Here is a 17,069-nt window from a genome sequence, read left to right as displayed (position 1 = left end):
TGTCAACGTGATAATGATAAATATATTCATTCCTCATTAACACTGAAGGCGAATATCTCCTCAAGATTCACAAACCGACCAGAGAGTGTCTTCATCCAGAATTGGAGAGGAATTGGAAGAATAAGTCGACATGAAATTGAAGGGATGCTGATCTTCCCAATGACGGAAAGACGTAATTTAATGCTTTTTCACATTTTCCTGACATGATTTCCATTTATTGTTCATTCTTTAGACTTCCTTCCGCTGGATGATGATGCGTTTTTGTACCATTTTCTCGTTAATCCCTCACACACTGACAGAAAAAAATGTTTTACCAAGAAAATTTTATTTGGACCAACTATCATTTTGTTGTTAATTTTCAAATAAACATGATTTAATAGTGAATACCAGTTATCTCGTCGTGAGATTTATTTTATTGGAAGAAATAGGACTTCTCTAGAATTTAAGTTTCTTTGTGAATGATGTGTGATGAGACATTAGGTTTACCGGCCTCTGCGGTTGTCTGTGAACTCAAGATGATGAAAGAAGAAACGAAAAAGTCTCATTTGTTCCATTGAACAATCTTGACATATCAGTTTCCTCTATAGAGGAATAGATCCAACCGTCATCGGGGCTTTAAAGGCGACTCTCCTTAGCTCTTCACTTCTCTAGTTCTTCGGGAGTCGCCCAGCGAGGAGAACATCGCCCCCACTACGCACAGGAGACAGCCTCGGGGGGAAAGTGTGTTTTGGGACATGGAGATGGCTATAGCATTTTCGCTCGAATAGTCGCGACGTCTCTGTCGTAAGACACTCCCCTTAAGGATGTACTACACCCTCTCGGCCAAAATTCACGTTTTTTTCATTATTCTGGAAAATTATTGATCGGCTTAACGCGAAATAATATACTGTTATTACGTTTTATCATTATTGACTGACTCACGAAGTTTCATCGCACTGCAATAATTACCCTGCATTTTTTCTAGTTTTGTGAATTTCCGAAAAGTTTGAGAAAAACCGCAGGGAAATAATTGCACGATCATGAAATTTCGTGAGTCATCAAGTAATGATAAAACGCAAAAACGGTATAATTTTTCACGTCAATCCGATCAACAATTACCAGAAAAGTTAAAAAAACATGAATTTTGGCGAAAAGGGGGTAATAAATCCTTAAGCGTAGGGAAGTGGCAACCCTCAGCTTTCGTTTCTCGAATATCGAGCCCCGAAAGTGGAGAGCTAGGGAGAGTCAATTGTAATGGATAATGCATGGAGTGATTAATCACTCGAAACTGGAGTCCTCATAGGGATTTCACGGTATTGTTGAATCCATCTCGAGATAAAAGTTCTGTGAACATTCCGGGCTTCAATGACAGATTTCGGATCCTCCGGACGGCTCCCTGCCAAATCGAACTGATGCGCCCCTTCAGGAATAATTACAGCAATCACTGAGTCAGAAACATTTTTCAAGACACCTCCCACGTGCCACGGATCCAACAACCCGTTGCTGAACACAATATTACTAGCTGCGTTGAAATCTGAGCATCCGTAGATCTTGCAGGCCAATCCCGGCTGAGGAGTGACACCAAATTTCCTCTGGCACTCATCGGAAAACTCTTCAAAATTGAATGGCTCAGGGTAGAACATATCGCGGACGCCATCCGTACAAAGGTTGATTACCAACTCCGTGCACACCTGATAGTGCCATTGCTGGTCCACGATCGGTTCGTCGGCAATGCTGATGCAATCCTCGTTAAAGTATACGAAACTTTTCGTCGTCAATCCTAACGCTGATAAAACTCCAATATCGGAATCTTCGGTCGTATTCTTCAGATGTGCGCAGATTTCCTGAAATATAGACGGGAGGTCTTCTTTGGATTCGAGACGGCATACTTTAACACCGCTACAATGTTTTCTTGACAGAGTAACCAAGAGCGCACGATTTTACAATAAAATGAATTCTACAGAAGGTTATCCAATGGTTCGTAGCAACCTTCCTGCACTGATACACTGATTCATTTATTCTAAACGAGAATCGTTAACTATTAATGAATGGTAGAGTTGAATGTGATCAAATGAATATTCGTTAATAGTTAACGAATGGTTCACTTGAAAAGTTGAAATCGAGTCAAAGCTCCTCAAATGTGCATTTGTTAACTATTTCTTCTCTTCCATTCCTATAAAAATTGCCGGAAAACGATTCCCTCTTGCGGATTACGTGAATTGTTCCGTAATTTTTACTGAATATTTCTCTCCGTGTGGCTACTCTGCCAAGGCACTCTGTGGCGCCGTTAAAGTATGCCATTCAAGGGCGTACGTTAATTTTCGTTAAGAATAGGAAAGGTTTCTTACATTGATTTGCTTCAATGTGTATGATGGCGTGGAATACTGATCGTTCGTGATTGCGAGAGATGTGTAACGACGTTGCCACCACCTTTTCAATTGGGCGATATGGGTTTTGTTTGTTATAGGAGTGCACAGTTTCCATTCTGTTGATAACCATTTTCGGCCTTCATCTGCAGGAAACAATGATCATCGTGAACTGTCATCGACTATCAATTTTTTTCTCTTTGGCGTTTAAAATTTCGTAATGCCATTGAATTTTCCATGGAATTTGGAATTGTTTGTTATTTCCTCACTTAATCAATTTCTATTAAGTTTAATTCCTTTTTCTAACAGCACGAAACGTTTGTGCACATTCGGATTTTCTTAATGTACCCTGCACGTTTGCAAAATTGATTCTCCACGGACGTTTTAGGATGGAATAAGAACTTTTTCTGTAGATAATTTTTTACAAAAAAAGCCTACACGGAGAGAAACTCTCTAGACAAATTCTAGTGCGTCAATTTTTTTAGTAGGGCTAGAATTTTTCATGAACGGTCGATTGTGATTTTTTCCAGTATTCGCAGTCGAATTTTTCTCGAGAATTTCTGTTCGTGTACTATCGGATAATCTGCAAGATCTCTTGTGCGGCAGATAAATAGAGAATTGTCTATTTTTCATCCTTCATAAACTAGATTTGTGAAACTCTTGTCATACCCGTGGCTGTCATATTGTCTATCGCACTCCATGATTGCCGAATTCGTTTAGGACATTCAGAGTCAACCGCTTCGAATGTTGAAGTGACAACTTGAAAATACGGCTCACAATCACGTACACCGTGGAACTGGAACACTGGTGCTGATGAAGCTATAGCACTGGCGGCACATCAAGGATTAGAAGGCAAATTCAACGATATTCGCAGTATGCATTGACTTGTAGTCTCATTTACCCTTGAACAACGTGAGGATATTTCATGCGGATCCATGCACTCAGCATTCCCCCGTACGAACCCCCAAAAGTTATCACTGGACTATGTTTCATCGAAGAATTCGATCGAAGAAACTCAATCAGGTCGACGTAATCGGCGAGAGCTTGTTGGGAGGTCAAGTAGCCCCAGTTCTCCACATTCAAGAAGGATTCGTTTCCGAAGGGAAGCGACTCGCCGTAGTAACGGTGTTCTGCGAAGACTATCAGGGCGCCGAATGTCGGTGCGATGTCATAAATGAAGGCCTAAAAATTTCTTTATGTCACACCGTGCAATAAGTCGGCTTCTTCAAGGGATGACATGAAATATTATAGATCATTAATACTCGGGCATAAACTTGGTTTTCAACGAATGTGAGTACACGAGTACAGACATCCTTCACATTCGTCGAAAACGAAATTTGTGCCCTTGTACTCTTATGTACTATTAAAAGTTCATGTGACAGTTTTTGCAAAAATTATTCTGCCGCACCAGAAATTTTATTTCAATGCATTCCGTGCGACAAGTCTGGTATGCTCGACTCCCCGACGTGTGCATCAAAATGATGGAACGAATATCGTTTTTCAATTACCGTATTAGAGCAAAATTAAAATGTCATTTACAGTTTAGCAGTAATTTTCAGGAGAGAAACATGGAATTCAATTCAGAGAATTCAACAATTCAATTGAATTCATTCAATTTCAGTGGAACTGGAATCCCAGTGGAACTGCAACTGATAAGAATTTCCAAGAAGTTCGCTGGAAATTTCAGTCACAAATTTTTAACACTACTATGTCAGTTTACTATAGCAGGAATGGAAAAATTACCGGATAGCCCGTAATTTTTCCACTATTTCCAGGACATTTCCTTGACCACAGTACACGGAGAGAAATTTTCTAGAAAAATTCTAGTACGAGTAATGGAAAACATCACAATTCACCGGCTGTGAAAAATTCTAGTGCTATCAAGGTAAATTTTTTCGGAATTTCCGGGGATTTCTGTGAAATTTTCACAGAAATACGGGGAAAAGTTCGTTTTCCCCAATAAAATTTCTAGTGCCGGCACTGGGATTTTTCCTGACCGTCACTTTGCGCCTCTTTTCCCGTACTAGCACTAGAATTTTTCTAAAAAATTTCTCTCCATGTACTTGTTCTGGTGCTGCAAAATGAAATTTCTGGAGCAGCTCGATAAATTTTTCAAGTTTCTTCCTTGTGAATCACTTGTAATCATCGACCTTTAGAATGATGAATAATGAATAAACTGACCGCAGCCCCAACGGCCTCCTCAATGTACAGTTCATTCCCAGTGTACAAAAATATTGGCGGATTTTCCCCACGTTGCCACGTGTCATTGACGAGATATCTAATCTCAAATGTCTTGTTCAGAGAGAAATTAAAATGGTCCACCTATTAATAAAATTTTATTTAATCCACAACTGCGATTTGCGCATTTCGATAATTATTTCTTCTCACATACCGGAACAGTGAATTTCTTAATGATATACCGCTCCTCATCACTAACTGTATCACTTTGTTCAATAGAATTAGATACGTTAACAGGATTCTGGGCTCCACAGCAATGAACTGATTTAATATGACACACTATAAATAGAGATATCAAAGTCTTCACGAATGCGGTACACATCGTTCATACATTCCTCGTGGTATCATGAGGACAACTGATACTCTGGCGACCACGATAGGTTGACGTATCGATACCCTGTTCACCAGATTGAATCATCGCGCGTGTCAACGCACACCATTATCATTGGGGAATAACATTCATACATAAGTGAACATCCACGAGGAAATCCCAGTTGAAGGCAAAACTTGTTTTTTTGCGTCATTCAATTTTCCTATAATTGTATTCATACTGTTCGAGTTATGGGAATTCCATTACATAATACTTTTTACACATGGAAAAGACCTACACACGGAGAGAAATATTCAATAAAAATTACGAGAAAAAAGACGTAAAAATTACGTTTCGAAACGTAATTTGGGAGCGAAGTAAAATTCAATAAAAAGTGTCAATCGCGACGTAAATTCTACGATCTGTTCCGTAAAAATTACTCCTCCGTCCGACGCCTCACGGCTAGCCATGAGTCACCGTGAGGAGGAGATTTTAACAAACGTTCCGTAATTTTTCCGGAACTTTTCGTAAAAATTTTTACACATCCAAGAATTTTCATGTTCTGAGGCATAATAAGTCTTGAAGTTTCTGTTAGATTTTACAACTTCCACAAAAATTACGTGACTTTTTCATATTTTTTCGGTGACAGACCCGAAAATTTACTGAACCTTTTAGATTTATTCTCTTATATTCCTATAGAAATTCACTGAAAATTCTCGCTTGCGGATTACGTGAAATGTTCCGTAATTTTTCTTGAATATTTCTCTCCGTGCATGAAACGAAAAAACTGAAGAGCTTTTTTTACATCGCGTTTATTTAGCCACAGGTTACAAGTCTGACAAAATGTTGGTCTTAGAGTCTACGGAATAAACATGATAAAACGAGGGTAGAATGGGTTGAAACTTATTACGAAGAATAATTCCGGCTTTGCACGCTTAGCATCTCAACAATGTAGTTTTGTATTTTTTAAATAATATAATAATTCACATGTGCAGATACATCATCAAACGAAATTCAATTCAGTAGCGAAATGGTAAAACGGTTTACGTCGACTCATCTCCCAGTTGAGTTGTTGAGGAATATTTCCGGATCTAAGGGAGATAGGAAAATTTTCGTAATTACTTTTATTATAGCACTCAATCGGCTCTACAAAAAAGGTTATAATAATAATTTTGCTATCTTCCTTAGATTCCGAGATATTCATTGAAGACTGGTCAATAGTTCCTGCACCATTCCATTTTTTACCGATTTTTTCTTGACGATTTCTATTACTAGAACAGTGCGCGCGCGAATTGTTTTTCATGGCTGCCAGAATAGTAAAACCTTACCGTTTCTCACTATTATTATTTTTTATCTCAATAATAATGTAGGAAAAATGAATGGTTTAAACAAAGTTTTTCACAATGAGTATTCAATTGTTGAATAATTCATTCGGAATCGTCATAGCCTCTTCTTCTTCTTCGTTTCTCTTTTGCTTTTTGCGTTCTTTTTTATTTTTAGTATTGTATATATATATTTCTTTACAGTTAAAAAAATGAAAATATAGAAAAAATATATGTACAGTATATATAGTATATATTACATGATATATACATGTATACTATGTTACATATGTATTTTTTATTTTTATTACAGTAAAAAATGAATTTCTCTTTTTTCACAATTACTGTAAACACAAGATTACAGGACATAAAAAAATATACATAGACATCATATTACATTACTTGATAAACGTAACGGAGGCTTCAAAAATCGTTGCACTGGATTTTTTAAAAGTAGATTCCTTTTTCCCCGTGCGCATATGAATCAAAGCTGAATGATCCTCAATTATGTTTTCACCATTTTTGATGCCCTCTAATCAATTACTCATTAGAATAAAAAAAGCGCCCATAAGTAAAATTAAGGATGCAACATTTGTTTTAGGCGCATAGATCATCACGATGATTCTTATAATGACTGCGGGCTAAAAGCCAGTTAGGGCGATCATATGGGTAACGCGCGGGGTGTAACTAAACGGTAGTGAGCACCGACGCTATACACGGAGTGAGTTGGAGGTCGGAGGAGTATATTGGCCATTTCCGCAGGAAGCTCTAGGTAACCTGTAACGGCCATTGAGGTTGCGGGATTTGCAGGCAAGACTCTATAAATTGTTCATCATGTCGTAACCCTATTTAATCGAGATCCTCACGTCCTTCTTCATTTTCTGAAAAAACGTCTTAATTACTGGACTCTTGAATCATGAATGAAAGACGTGAAACCTTCAATCGAGATTTTTCTATTAAATTCAAAGTCATTCCTCCTAGCGTTACTAAATGTTTACAACGAGTTGCGTTTGACTCATCAACGGACTGAATTATGCGTGAAACCTCTCGGGTTATCGTGCTGGTAATCGACATTCAGATGCTGAATACAATACTATTCTGAGAAAAACGTCTTTTGCATGGAAATGATGCCTCTCAGTCGCTTTGAGACACGAGACGAACGGGAATGTTTTTCCACTGACAAGCTAAGGGGTTAGATAAATACATTTTGACTGCCCTTGGTGCGAAGTGAGTGAGTAAAGAGTAGAGCCAATAGTACAGGTAAAGTCAGGGGAAATTTTCTAGACTGAGGTTTGCTTTATTTCAAACGGCGGAACAAAGCCCATCCGGATACCTGGTCACCGCCCATCCTGTCTAAAGTGCTGGCGTGCCTATTTCAACATTCGAAAAACAAAGTAAATGGCTGGGGCTAGGATTTTCATGTTTCTTTGGTGTGTGATAATAACAAGTCCCCTATTTTTCAACGCAACATGAACGATTTTATTAAGAAATTCACCGATAACGAACAGTTAATTATTAATTGTTCATATTAGGTAATGATCGACGTTGTAAATTTTTGTGACAGTTCCACTAGAATTGCAGGGAATTTCGTCCCTGAAAACACAATATTTTTTGAAAAAATTAATGGAAATGCGAATTTGAATCCAATTCTTCCATAAAAATTAGTGGAAATTAGGGGAATTCAGTGCCCTAGGGCTCTTTTGCACCGGGAACACGCGACTTTTGGACGGAGTGGTATAAAATATTATAGACATAAAATTGGTTTTCACCGAATGTGAGCACAGACCTCGCCTGCGGCTCGGCCTGTAAACTTCGCATTTACTGATAGAATGATTCATTTATTGAATACGAGATTCGTTAACTATTAACGAATAGTAAAGTGGAATATGACCAAATAAATATTGAAATAATTACTATAAATATATTAATATATTAATGTTAATATTAATATTATTATTCATCAATAGTTAAAGAATAATAATCACTTGCTCCCCAAATATGTGTTTGTTAACTATTAAACAATGAACATTCGGTGAGACCGAATAGACCCCAGATAATCAATATAGTTTGGTGTGAAAAATAAAAATCCTCTCTGTACCTAAAATTGACTTAGGACTGAGGGCGAAATGAACTTCCAAAAACAGTTGACTTTAACACCGAAAGATTTAACCGCCCACACCGGAGGGGTTAAATTAACACTGTTAAATTAACATTAATACTGTTTTTTTGTGTACTGAATATTCCACTGATTTTCTGTTTGAATGATCTGAAAATCAATAAAATACCTGATTTTTCAGTTCAATTATTCCGTAAAAATTCGGAAAAATCCGGAAAATTGCGGTCATTTTGCTTCTGAATATTCGTGTTCCATTGCAAATTTAGTCAAGTTGTGAGATTTCCATCTCACTCCCCCTAATAACTCATCAATTTCCTTGAGTTCTACCTAAAGCTTGAAAATGCATAACCACTTTCCCCCTGAGTCGGCATCAATGTCGCTTTCATGAGAATTACCACCACATTTTCCCTGAAATTTCAAAAAATTTTCAACAGTGTAGATCCATTGAGAAAGCCTCAAGCACGTGCCCACAGATGAATGAAAGTTTACTCGTATAGTAAGAACGGGTCAATCTGCCAATTGACCGATGCACGAAGTCTATGAACGAGTTGTCATCATCCGTCCACTGTGCGCCAGAGTCGATTCACCATCAACTACTCGCCGGAGTGGCCCCGAAAAGGGCTGCTGTTGGATTTTTACAACAGCCCAGAAAGTGAAAGAGATAAGGGTACTATAACATTGGACAATGCCGGTGGTGGGAGTCAGTCGAGTGGCTTGCGGCCACTCGGAGTCAGTTGCTCTTATGCTCGCCAGCAACCAACAACCCACTGAGCTCTCACGCGCACTCCGTTACACCACTCCGGAGATTGTTTATTTGAAACCCCCGATGATAAACTCACCCTCGACTCCAACAGTGACTATTTCAATTGAATTAATTAATGTTAGGTAATTAATCAACGATGCGCGGGTTCATTGCAGTATTATTTCGTGAAAAAATTGTGAAGTGAGTTGATGAATTTTGCAAGAGGTGAGGTGCATAAAACGTGTGCCACAGGGGGGATGAAGATGACAACGAGAAGTTGAGAATTTTTACGAATTGTTTGACGCATCTAGTGCGGCGTAAGAAAGTGGGAGAACGGGAAAATTGTATTATGTTAGGAAAGGGATTATGTGTGATACTGAAGGTGCTGCTGTTGGCGCGAAGCGCACTCGCGCTTTTGCCGGAGGGCCTCGAGGATCAATCCATTATTATCGGAAATTTGCAGGACGATTGTGCCGCTCGGTGTCCCGATCTAGACCTCACTCAGGTAAACAATCCCTAGAGCACTCCACTTGTTGATCCCCCATTGTTTTGTTCCAATAGGTTTAAAGTTCATGCTGCACGAGCTGGCGGGAGATACGCAGCCTCATGGTTGTTTATTAATTATAATCGCGTGTCTAAAAAAAAACATAGAGTCGATTCTCACAGAATGATGATTTACGGTGGAGGAATTGTTCGTTTTTCCTGTTGTTGGAGCGTTGGGAGTTAATTGATAGCGTGAAATATGCGAGGGTGGAGATTTTTGCAATATCTTTTTCATTTTGTTTATGCAAAAGTGCGGGAACAAGCGCCTGACAATGTGATTGGCGAATTTTTTCGCGGTTTAACAGTCTTTCGAGGAGTTTTTCGGGCTTGATTAGATAGCCGCTGGGCAATTTATTGTGTTGTGTACTCTAACGGCCAAAAATTTCACGATGAACTCATGACCCACCGAAACATCACGAAAAATTTAAGCGTCGAATGAAGGACGTACCAATTTAACTCGAGTTACTCTCCAGTCAGACTGTACCATCCATTAATTAACTTAACTACACGACGCATCATCGCCGACCATAAGCACATCAGTATCTCGACCCGAGGCCTCGGAAGACCGAAAAATATGAATACGACGATTTTTAGTGTCCCTCGTATAATCGAATAATTTCGAATGAAAAAATTGAATGGAGTAATTTCAGGGAATCATAATATTATTACCTCAAGTATCATCGAATTACGGAAAAGAATGAGGCGCGCAGTACACAACGTCAGATTGCCGATCTGGAATAGTTTACATAACTCGCCACGCCGAATGATCACAGCGAATTATTTCATATGCAGTTGCATATCCACATATTCCACCTGCAGGGAATCGCTCTCCTGCAAGAATTATTCTTTCATTTTTCACCGTCCTCAAGTTATAGCCGCATGTTTAGTCCAATTTAAGATGGAATTGTTCATCAATTTCATGAAATTGTTCATTTTTTGGAATTGAACATTGTTTATTTTGAATTTTCTATACGTTGAGAAGAATAGTTGCCTGAATTTTTGTAATATTCAGCAACTTTTGTAGTCTTACGGACCTGGTAAGCGGAATCCCTTTGAATATTCCAGAGGTCAACTAATTAATCATTAAAAACGCAGATGAAATTTTCAACTAAATTCTTCAATTTATTAATTCTTCGATTAATTTTTAAACAGTGTTGTTTAGTAACATAGCCCCTCTTTTTCAATTACGAAATATCATTATCTCTCATTTAATGAGAGTTATCTGATCACATTAATCGCTTTCGAAAGAGTTGACACGTTTGAAAGAGCGTGAGGTCCAAAGTAATCACTTTTTTTCTCTCGTTGGAGCCGATAACGGCGCGTCCCAACAAATCATTCGGGAATTCAACGTATATGCAGAGATGAAGGGAGTAGGGTGAAGAAATGTGGATGAAATGGAGATGGAAAAAGCCCCCAGACGCGCTTCCGTGTTTATAATAATGCGGCGCCGGTGTCATCGATAAACGAGGGTGTGAAAAATAAACGCGAAGGAAAAACTTTCAAGCGTATCGCGTCTCCTCGACTTGTGACCCAACCCGTGAACCTGCACAAGACGGGTGGAATAGATGTTCTATGTTTTCAGCCACCGCTTGAATTGTCCACTCGCGGGGGATCATCGAGTGACACTCGAATGTTTTTTTCCAGATTTTTGCGAATTTTGCAGATTTTTCGACCCACAAAATTTGACACTCATTTCATTACAACGAAGTGTGATGACTGGGTCTCCGCTATGACTCTGCCTAAAGTATTCATTCACGCAAAACATACTAAATTCTCAACCAACATTTACCTGAATTTCCCCAAATTCCGAAAATCACTCCATCTCTTTCACAAATAAAATTAAAAGTATCGGGAAATTCCCGATAATTTTGAATCACTCGGGGTACACCACAGCCAATAAAATTCTATTCGACGCCACGTGGTACAACCTACACGTTTTCAACTGAGAATGTTCGGATAATTTTCTAAAAGATCTTTCAGTCGAGTGAACCCCTCCTCGAAGCTGACTGGTCTCATGGTGCAATTCTCTTGGTCGAAATTTGGATGGGAAAAACAATCTCTCAAATAATGGAATATAACTCTAGGTTCCATGCATCCAAATGAAGTCCAAATTTTTTAAAGAACAATAACTCGCGTATAAACAATAATTCAAGTTATAAACTTGACTCCTTCCTTGATAAATTGAAAAACTTGACTCTCGCGATGTTATAAGTGAGGAAAATTTTCTGCGGCTGACCTGTATAGCCGATTTTCAGTTCAATAGGAATACGGTAACAATGTTGTATGCGTACACCGTGCGGTACAATCGACTTCCTGTACGGGCTACATCCTCTCACCAATATTACACTGGATGGGGTCCGGCCGCGACGCACTAAGGATTCCGCTGGGTTATTGGAGATAAAAAAAATGTAGCGTCTCAATAATTCGATAATTGTCGGTGGATACTGCTGGAGGGATGATCAATAGAGGATTCCGGGAAGTCGGCGCCCGTAGATGGGAGATACGTTTTCATTTATTATACGGGTGGTTCCCGGCTCCCTCATATGATTCGGCCACTTTGGGAATATTTGACAATTGGGGGGGGCACGCTTGTCTGGGAGTTTTTTGCCCTTTTCAGAGGTCATCGGGTTTACCAGGAAGATGGAGGTCCCGGGTTAATCGAAATAGGGAGATTAATGTGCGTTTGTTGACGGAGTTTGTCGGGTTTGTATCAAATTTTCGTGAGAATTTAACGGGGGAGTGGAGTATCGAGAGTAGCAACTCCTCCAATTGCACTTCTTTCTCTTAAATTTTGTTAGAAAATGACTTTTGGAATTTTTTGCAAAAAATACTTGAAATTTCTGACGGCGATTAATTGTTTTAATTGTAGTATTAATTGTTTATACACTAAGAAAAACAATTACTTGGGAAAAGAATAAGTTTCTTGAGAGAATTTATTTTTTAGATCCAAGTCCATTTTCAAACGTTACAATCACGTTGAATTATGGGATAATTATGCTACATATGACCTTCAATGAACTCCGCTGACAGTTATTAACATTTAGAATTATTCTAAATTATTTTACGTTAGAATATCTCAAATGAAAACAATTGAAAAATAATGGTGTTAATGGTTAATTCTTCCCCCAAGAAAGTGATTCCTTGACAAAAGTAATCTTTTTCCCCGTTTAGTAAAATTCTCTTTTTAATCAATCGATTAAAAATTCGATTAAAAGTAGTCTTCAATTTTGTAAATAACACTCAAAATTCAAGCAAAGACTCAATTTAATTCAATTTCTACCATAAATATGAAATTTCGTTAACAATTTGATCTGTTGCATTTAATTCACAACACAAAATAGTTAATTAATCATCAAATGGAATTGGCAGAGTTGCAACCATGTATTGACTGTCTCAAAATACATCCAGATTTCCAAATTTCATGAGATCCATGAAATAAAAATCTCTCTGCAGGTGTTGTATTACCCACGCAGGATACGACCTGTCACCGTATACCGTGTGACTGCATTAGTCCCTTCACCCTGTAAACAACTCCAGATATTGCGGTGAAATTGGGCCAGATTAATCCCCACAAACAATCACAACCTTTACATAGTTCTGTTTTTTCCAAATTCGGAAGGGTCGGCAGGGGGAGGGAGGGAGGTTGGGAGAAGGGGGAGGGGTCGTGGGGCTTCAGATTTGTCGGGCTTCGATGTTTAAAAGGGAAAACTTATGATTTTGTATTTGTGGAAGACGCCCGTGGGAGAGCCTTGAGCATGGTCATTTGGAGGGAAGGTGCAACAGTTGGCGTGCGCTGTCGGGCGTAACGAAGACGTTGTAGTTGCGGACGTACGCCACGGCGAACAGGTACACCCATTAGTCCATCAAACGGCGACTTTCGACGGTTTTTTTCACTCGGCGGTATTCCGTTAATTTGATAAAAAAAAACCTCTCCTTGATTTCACTTGGACACGAAGGTTTTTATTCTTTCAACAAAAAATATGACCAGTGAATTCAATGACTGTTTTATTATATAATTTTGAGAAAAAGCGGTTTGATTTTTGACTGTTAATTGTTAAAGTATTGTGCAATAGTTGAATTTGATGGAAATTTTTTTAATTTATTTTTAATCTTCAGTTGGAGTAGTTAGGTCAATTCTTTTATGTCTGTTGACCTATCGTCCGCCGGATACCTGATTTTTACTCATTACGAGTCGGAGAAAAGTATTATTCCTTAACTTTCGAATTTCAGTGGAAAAAATCGGTCTAATTTCTTCATATTTTTACACAACCGTTCAATCGTGATAATAAATTTTTATTCATTCATGATGCAAACGGAATTATTACTTATCTCAGTCGACGTAAACATGGGAATGCGAAATCTTCTTTCTATTCTATTCTCGCGAACGAACAGCAATATTTATGAGTGATCACCGAAAAAGTCCACGAAATTCTATAATTTGTTCAATAATTTTTATTGAATTTTTGTCGTCAATTGTTTTCCGTGCATAGGATTAAAATCAACTCGAAGGAAACAACTATTTAATCATTTTTGAAATTTTGTGAAATATCGCACCAATTTATTGACTCTGTTTACCGGCTCATCCCACCGGATACTCAATTTTTATTTATCCATGATGAATCGTAGATGAAAGAAAAAAATTGCGCCTGAGTCAATGAACAGGGCCCATAAAAAAAAGATAAATTGAAACGCTTGCACCCTTCAAAACCCACTAAATTGTTTCATCCGGTTCAATTGGATAACCCTCTGGGCCTCGACCCCGGCGTCGTTATGATGAATCGACTGAATATAAAATCCGGCCAGGGGAGGACGCGATCATGATAAAAGTAGAAAAGAAGAAAAAAAATAGCCACGAAAATTGTGCGGTGGGATAATACACGTGAGACTGTATCGGACGATTGCACAGGTTCACCATTGGCTACTTCCGGGACACAGGTGGACTCGGAAGTGTAGCCACCGTGCAGAGGAATTTTTTTTATTACTCGCTTTTCTCTACAATATTTGAAGGCTTTTTGTGGAGGGTGTCAACCGAAGCGTGCCAGTCCTCGGGTGAATGTGCATGGGAATAGTCAAGGGTGAATTTTGGACTCGTTAATTACTCTGTATTCAGGAATTTTTAATTCTTCATTTGGTTAAATTAGCATTTTCAAATAGTTTGTTTGCATGTAATGATTTAATCATGATTCCCATGAAATACGAATGATCATTTCTGAAAAACTTTTTTTTTCAGTAGTAAAATAAACTTATCAATTTGTGTCAATCATTTTCTTTTATTTTTTGACACATTCAAAGCGGTCAAAAACACAATAACAAATTCGATTTCCTTCTGGAGCAAAATAATTCTTTCAGTTTAAAGCAATATATACACAACTCAAAGTTTAAACTGGTGTTATTAATAATAATTAATTTAGAAGTTCCAAAATAACACGGACTTATCAGAAAATGAATATTTCAAGATTAGAGAAAAGATTAAAACGCAGAAAAAATCAGAAAAAAATAATGACAAATTTTCTGCCTAATACGAAAATTATGATCGGTGACAAACTTTTGTAAAATAATTTATGTGTCTGGATACCTCGAATATGCAACTATAGTTTAAGAAAATAATTGTAGTGAGAATATGATGGATCAATTTTTTACTCTCGTCAAAGCTACATTCATATAAGAAATTATCAACGATGAATACTTTTCTATTTTAATTCAGTCCACCTATCAAAAAACCACCTAAAATTTCAATTTCTCCATTTTCAATTGTTCCAGAATCGTACAGATGACGCCAGTACAGAAGTGGGCTGTGGAGTTCGTTGTAAGATAGACCAGGTGCGTAAACAAACAGCAAAACAAAAATTGTCGGCATCTCTATGATAATTCCTATCAGTCCCAGCTACCAGGGGTCAACCTAACGATTAATTAATTCCTGTACAGTTCCTCTGATTGTCATTAATTGGACCGAAAGAGTTAATTACTCCTAAGGGGGGCGAATAGGGTCTCTCGCGTCTGATTTCAAAACGGAAAAAAGCGCTGAGTACTGCTCTCCCTCGGAAGTTGATTCGGACGAGACACAGGGAAAAGTACAAACCGGGGTCCCTCGGTGCTAATGACAGTACTTCCGGCCGATTTTACGGGGTGGTTCAATCGGCGCTGGAAAAAAAAGCAGCGAGGGCGAGCAGAGAGCAACAAATGAAAACAAACACGACTGAAACAAGCAGTGTAATGTACCAATGGTAAAGAATAGTCCGCGGTAACATAGTTGGGGCTTCGTGACTTTTAAATTGGATCGCGTACAAGTGTTGCCTTTAACGGATGTCATCAAATTGACGTGCGACCCCGGATTCTGCCTTGTTGATCTGTGCGGAAGTTGGGACGAAAATACAACATTTGAAGCTACAAATAGTGATGAGAAAAAAATTTAGAAAAACGGGGGAAATTGGGATGAGCGGCAATTAGTGGGTGGCATTAATGGGAGCAATTATCGGGGGCGTAATGGGTGAGAGGGGTGTCATCTTATCTGAAGACTGCAATCTCATCTTGATGGGAGAGTCTGCAACGTGATTTAATGATCGTTGAGCTCATTCGAGGGCTATTGGTACTGATATAGATGTCTTGACTGAAATAGATGCATGTTGTGTCCTTCATTGGTTATATACATTTGCCGTTAATCTGTGATGAATGTATCTTTTTATTGGCTGAGTAATCACAAAAAAATGAGGCTGCTTGCGGATAATTTGATAGTTGCCTAGGTCATTCTATTGGATTTCCATTGGACATCTATTGAAAAATTCTGAAGTTTTTCAAATAAAAATGTATGAAGTATTTTATAGAACACTTCAATAGATTTTCATGTTACTACAAAATTTATTCTATTGAGTCTTTCAACAGAAATCCGTCGACATAAATTTTTCCAGTTGTTTTCTTTGCTTTTTTTTCTTTCGTTGAAAAATTCAAGCAACAAATGAACAATTTACGCCAAGAAATTTTTGTAGAAATAACCTGAATAAAAAAAAATGCATAGAGGGATTAAAATGTATTGATTTTTTCTATTCCATAATTTCTGTTCAAAATTTCTATTCAAACAAAACGAAAAACAAACAGTATTTTTCCCCATTTTTTTGTACATGTCCAGTAGTTATAAAATTGAAAAATACAACGAAAAACACCATTGATGGGAAGGAATTGGTCACCAGAATACTCCCATTTCCAAAAAACCCAAAAAACTTATCAAACAATGAAGATGTGTACAACGGGATATACAGGAAGCTGTTAGTGAGGGCATAAAATCGTTGAGGATTTAATGAGGAAGTGAGAAATTAACGGATGGAAAGAGAGAGACTAATACTCGTGTCATATTTTCCCCCATATTCTAATTCATTCACTTTATTTTCCATTATTTTTCACTCTTCCACGTATCTATCGTTCAACTTCTGACGTTTCTTCCTCTCCTCCTCCTCCTCCT

The 17,069-nt window shown here is 38.1% G+C and overlaps 2 protein-coding genes across 2 annotated transcripts in view; one reads left to right on the top strand and one right to left on the bottom strand.

Annotated features, from left to right (window-relative positions):
- Nucleotides 1-111: 111 nt before the first annotated feature.
- LOC107039652 (lysosomal Pro-X carboxypeptidase) lies at nt 112-4,925 on the bottom strand. The gene is made up of 6 exons (XM_015259440.1): nt 4,738-4,925; nt 4,527-4,667; nt 3,247-3,527; nt 3,015-3,172; nt 2,328-2,491; nt 112-1,823 (listed from the first exon to the last, which is right to left on the bottom strand). The coding sequence occupies exons 1-6, from the start codon at nt 4,903-4,905 to the stop codon at nt 1,254-1,256; spliced, it is 1,482 nt and encodes a 493-aa protein (XP_015114926.1). The 5' UTR covers nt 4,906-4,925; the 3' UTR covers nt 112-1,253.
- Nucleotides 4,926-9,094: 4,169 nt separating this feature from the next.
- The window catches only part of LOC107036063 (proto-oncogene tyrosine-protein kinase ROS), a 25,020-nt gene continuing 17,045 nt past the window's right edge, over nt 9,095-17,069 (top strand). Inside the window, exons 1-2 of the mRNA XM_015253793.1 lie at nt 9,095-9,578; nt 15,377-15,436. Of these exons, the coding sequence (XP_015109279.1) occupies nt 9,423-9,578; nt 15,377-15,436 (216 nt within the window). The 5' untranslated portion in view covers nt 9,095-9,422. The remainder of the gene's footprint in view (nt 9,579-15,376; nt 15,437-17,069) is intronic.

The sequence above is a fragment of the Diachasma alloeum genome, unplaced genomic scaffold (genome assembly GCF_001412515.2).
Source record: "Diachasma alloeum isolate Michigan unplaced genomic scaffold, Dall2.0 Dall_scaffold_00176, whole genome shotgun sequence".
Classification (NCBI taxonomy): Eukaryota; Metazoa; Arthropoda; class Insecta; order Hymenoptera; family Braconidae; genus Diachasma; species Diachasma alloeum.
This window is presented reverse-complemented; position numbering and strand designations above follow the sequence as displayed.

Excerpts from the sequence above, each read along its gene's own strand:
- LOC107039652 (XM_015259440.1), bottom strand. The coding sequence starts at position 4,905 with ATGTGTACCGCATTCGTGAAGACTTTGATATCTCTATTTATAGTGTGT. Across the intron at positions 2,492-3,014 it reads AGACAATATGACAGCCACGG|ATGAAGGCCGAAAATGGTTA; the intron begins GTATGACAAGAG and ends TGTTTCCTGCAG. Across the intron at positions 1,824-2,327 it reads ACACATTGAAGCAAATCAAT|GAAATCTGCGCACATCTGAA; the intron begins GTAAGAAACCTT and ends TCTATATTTCAG.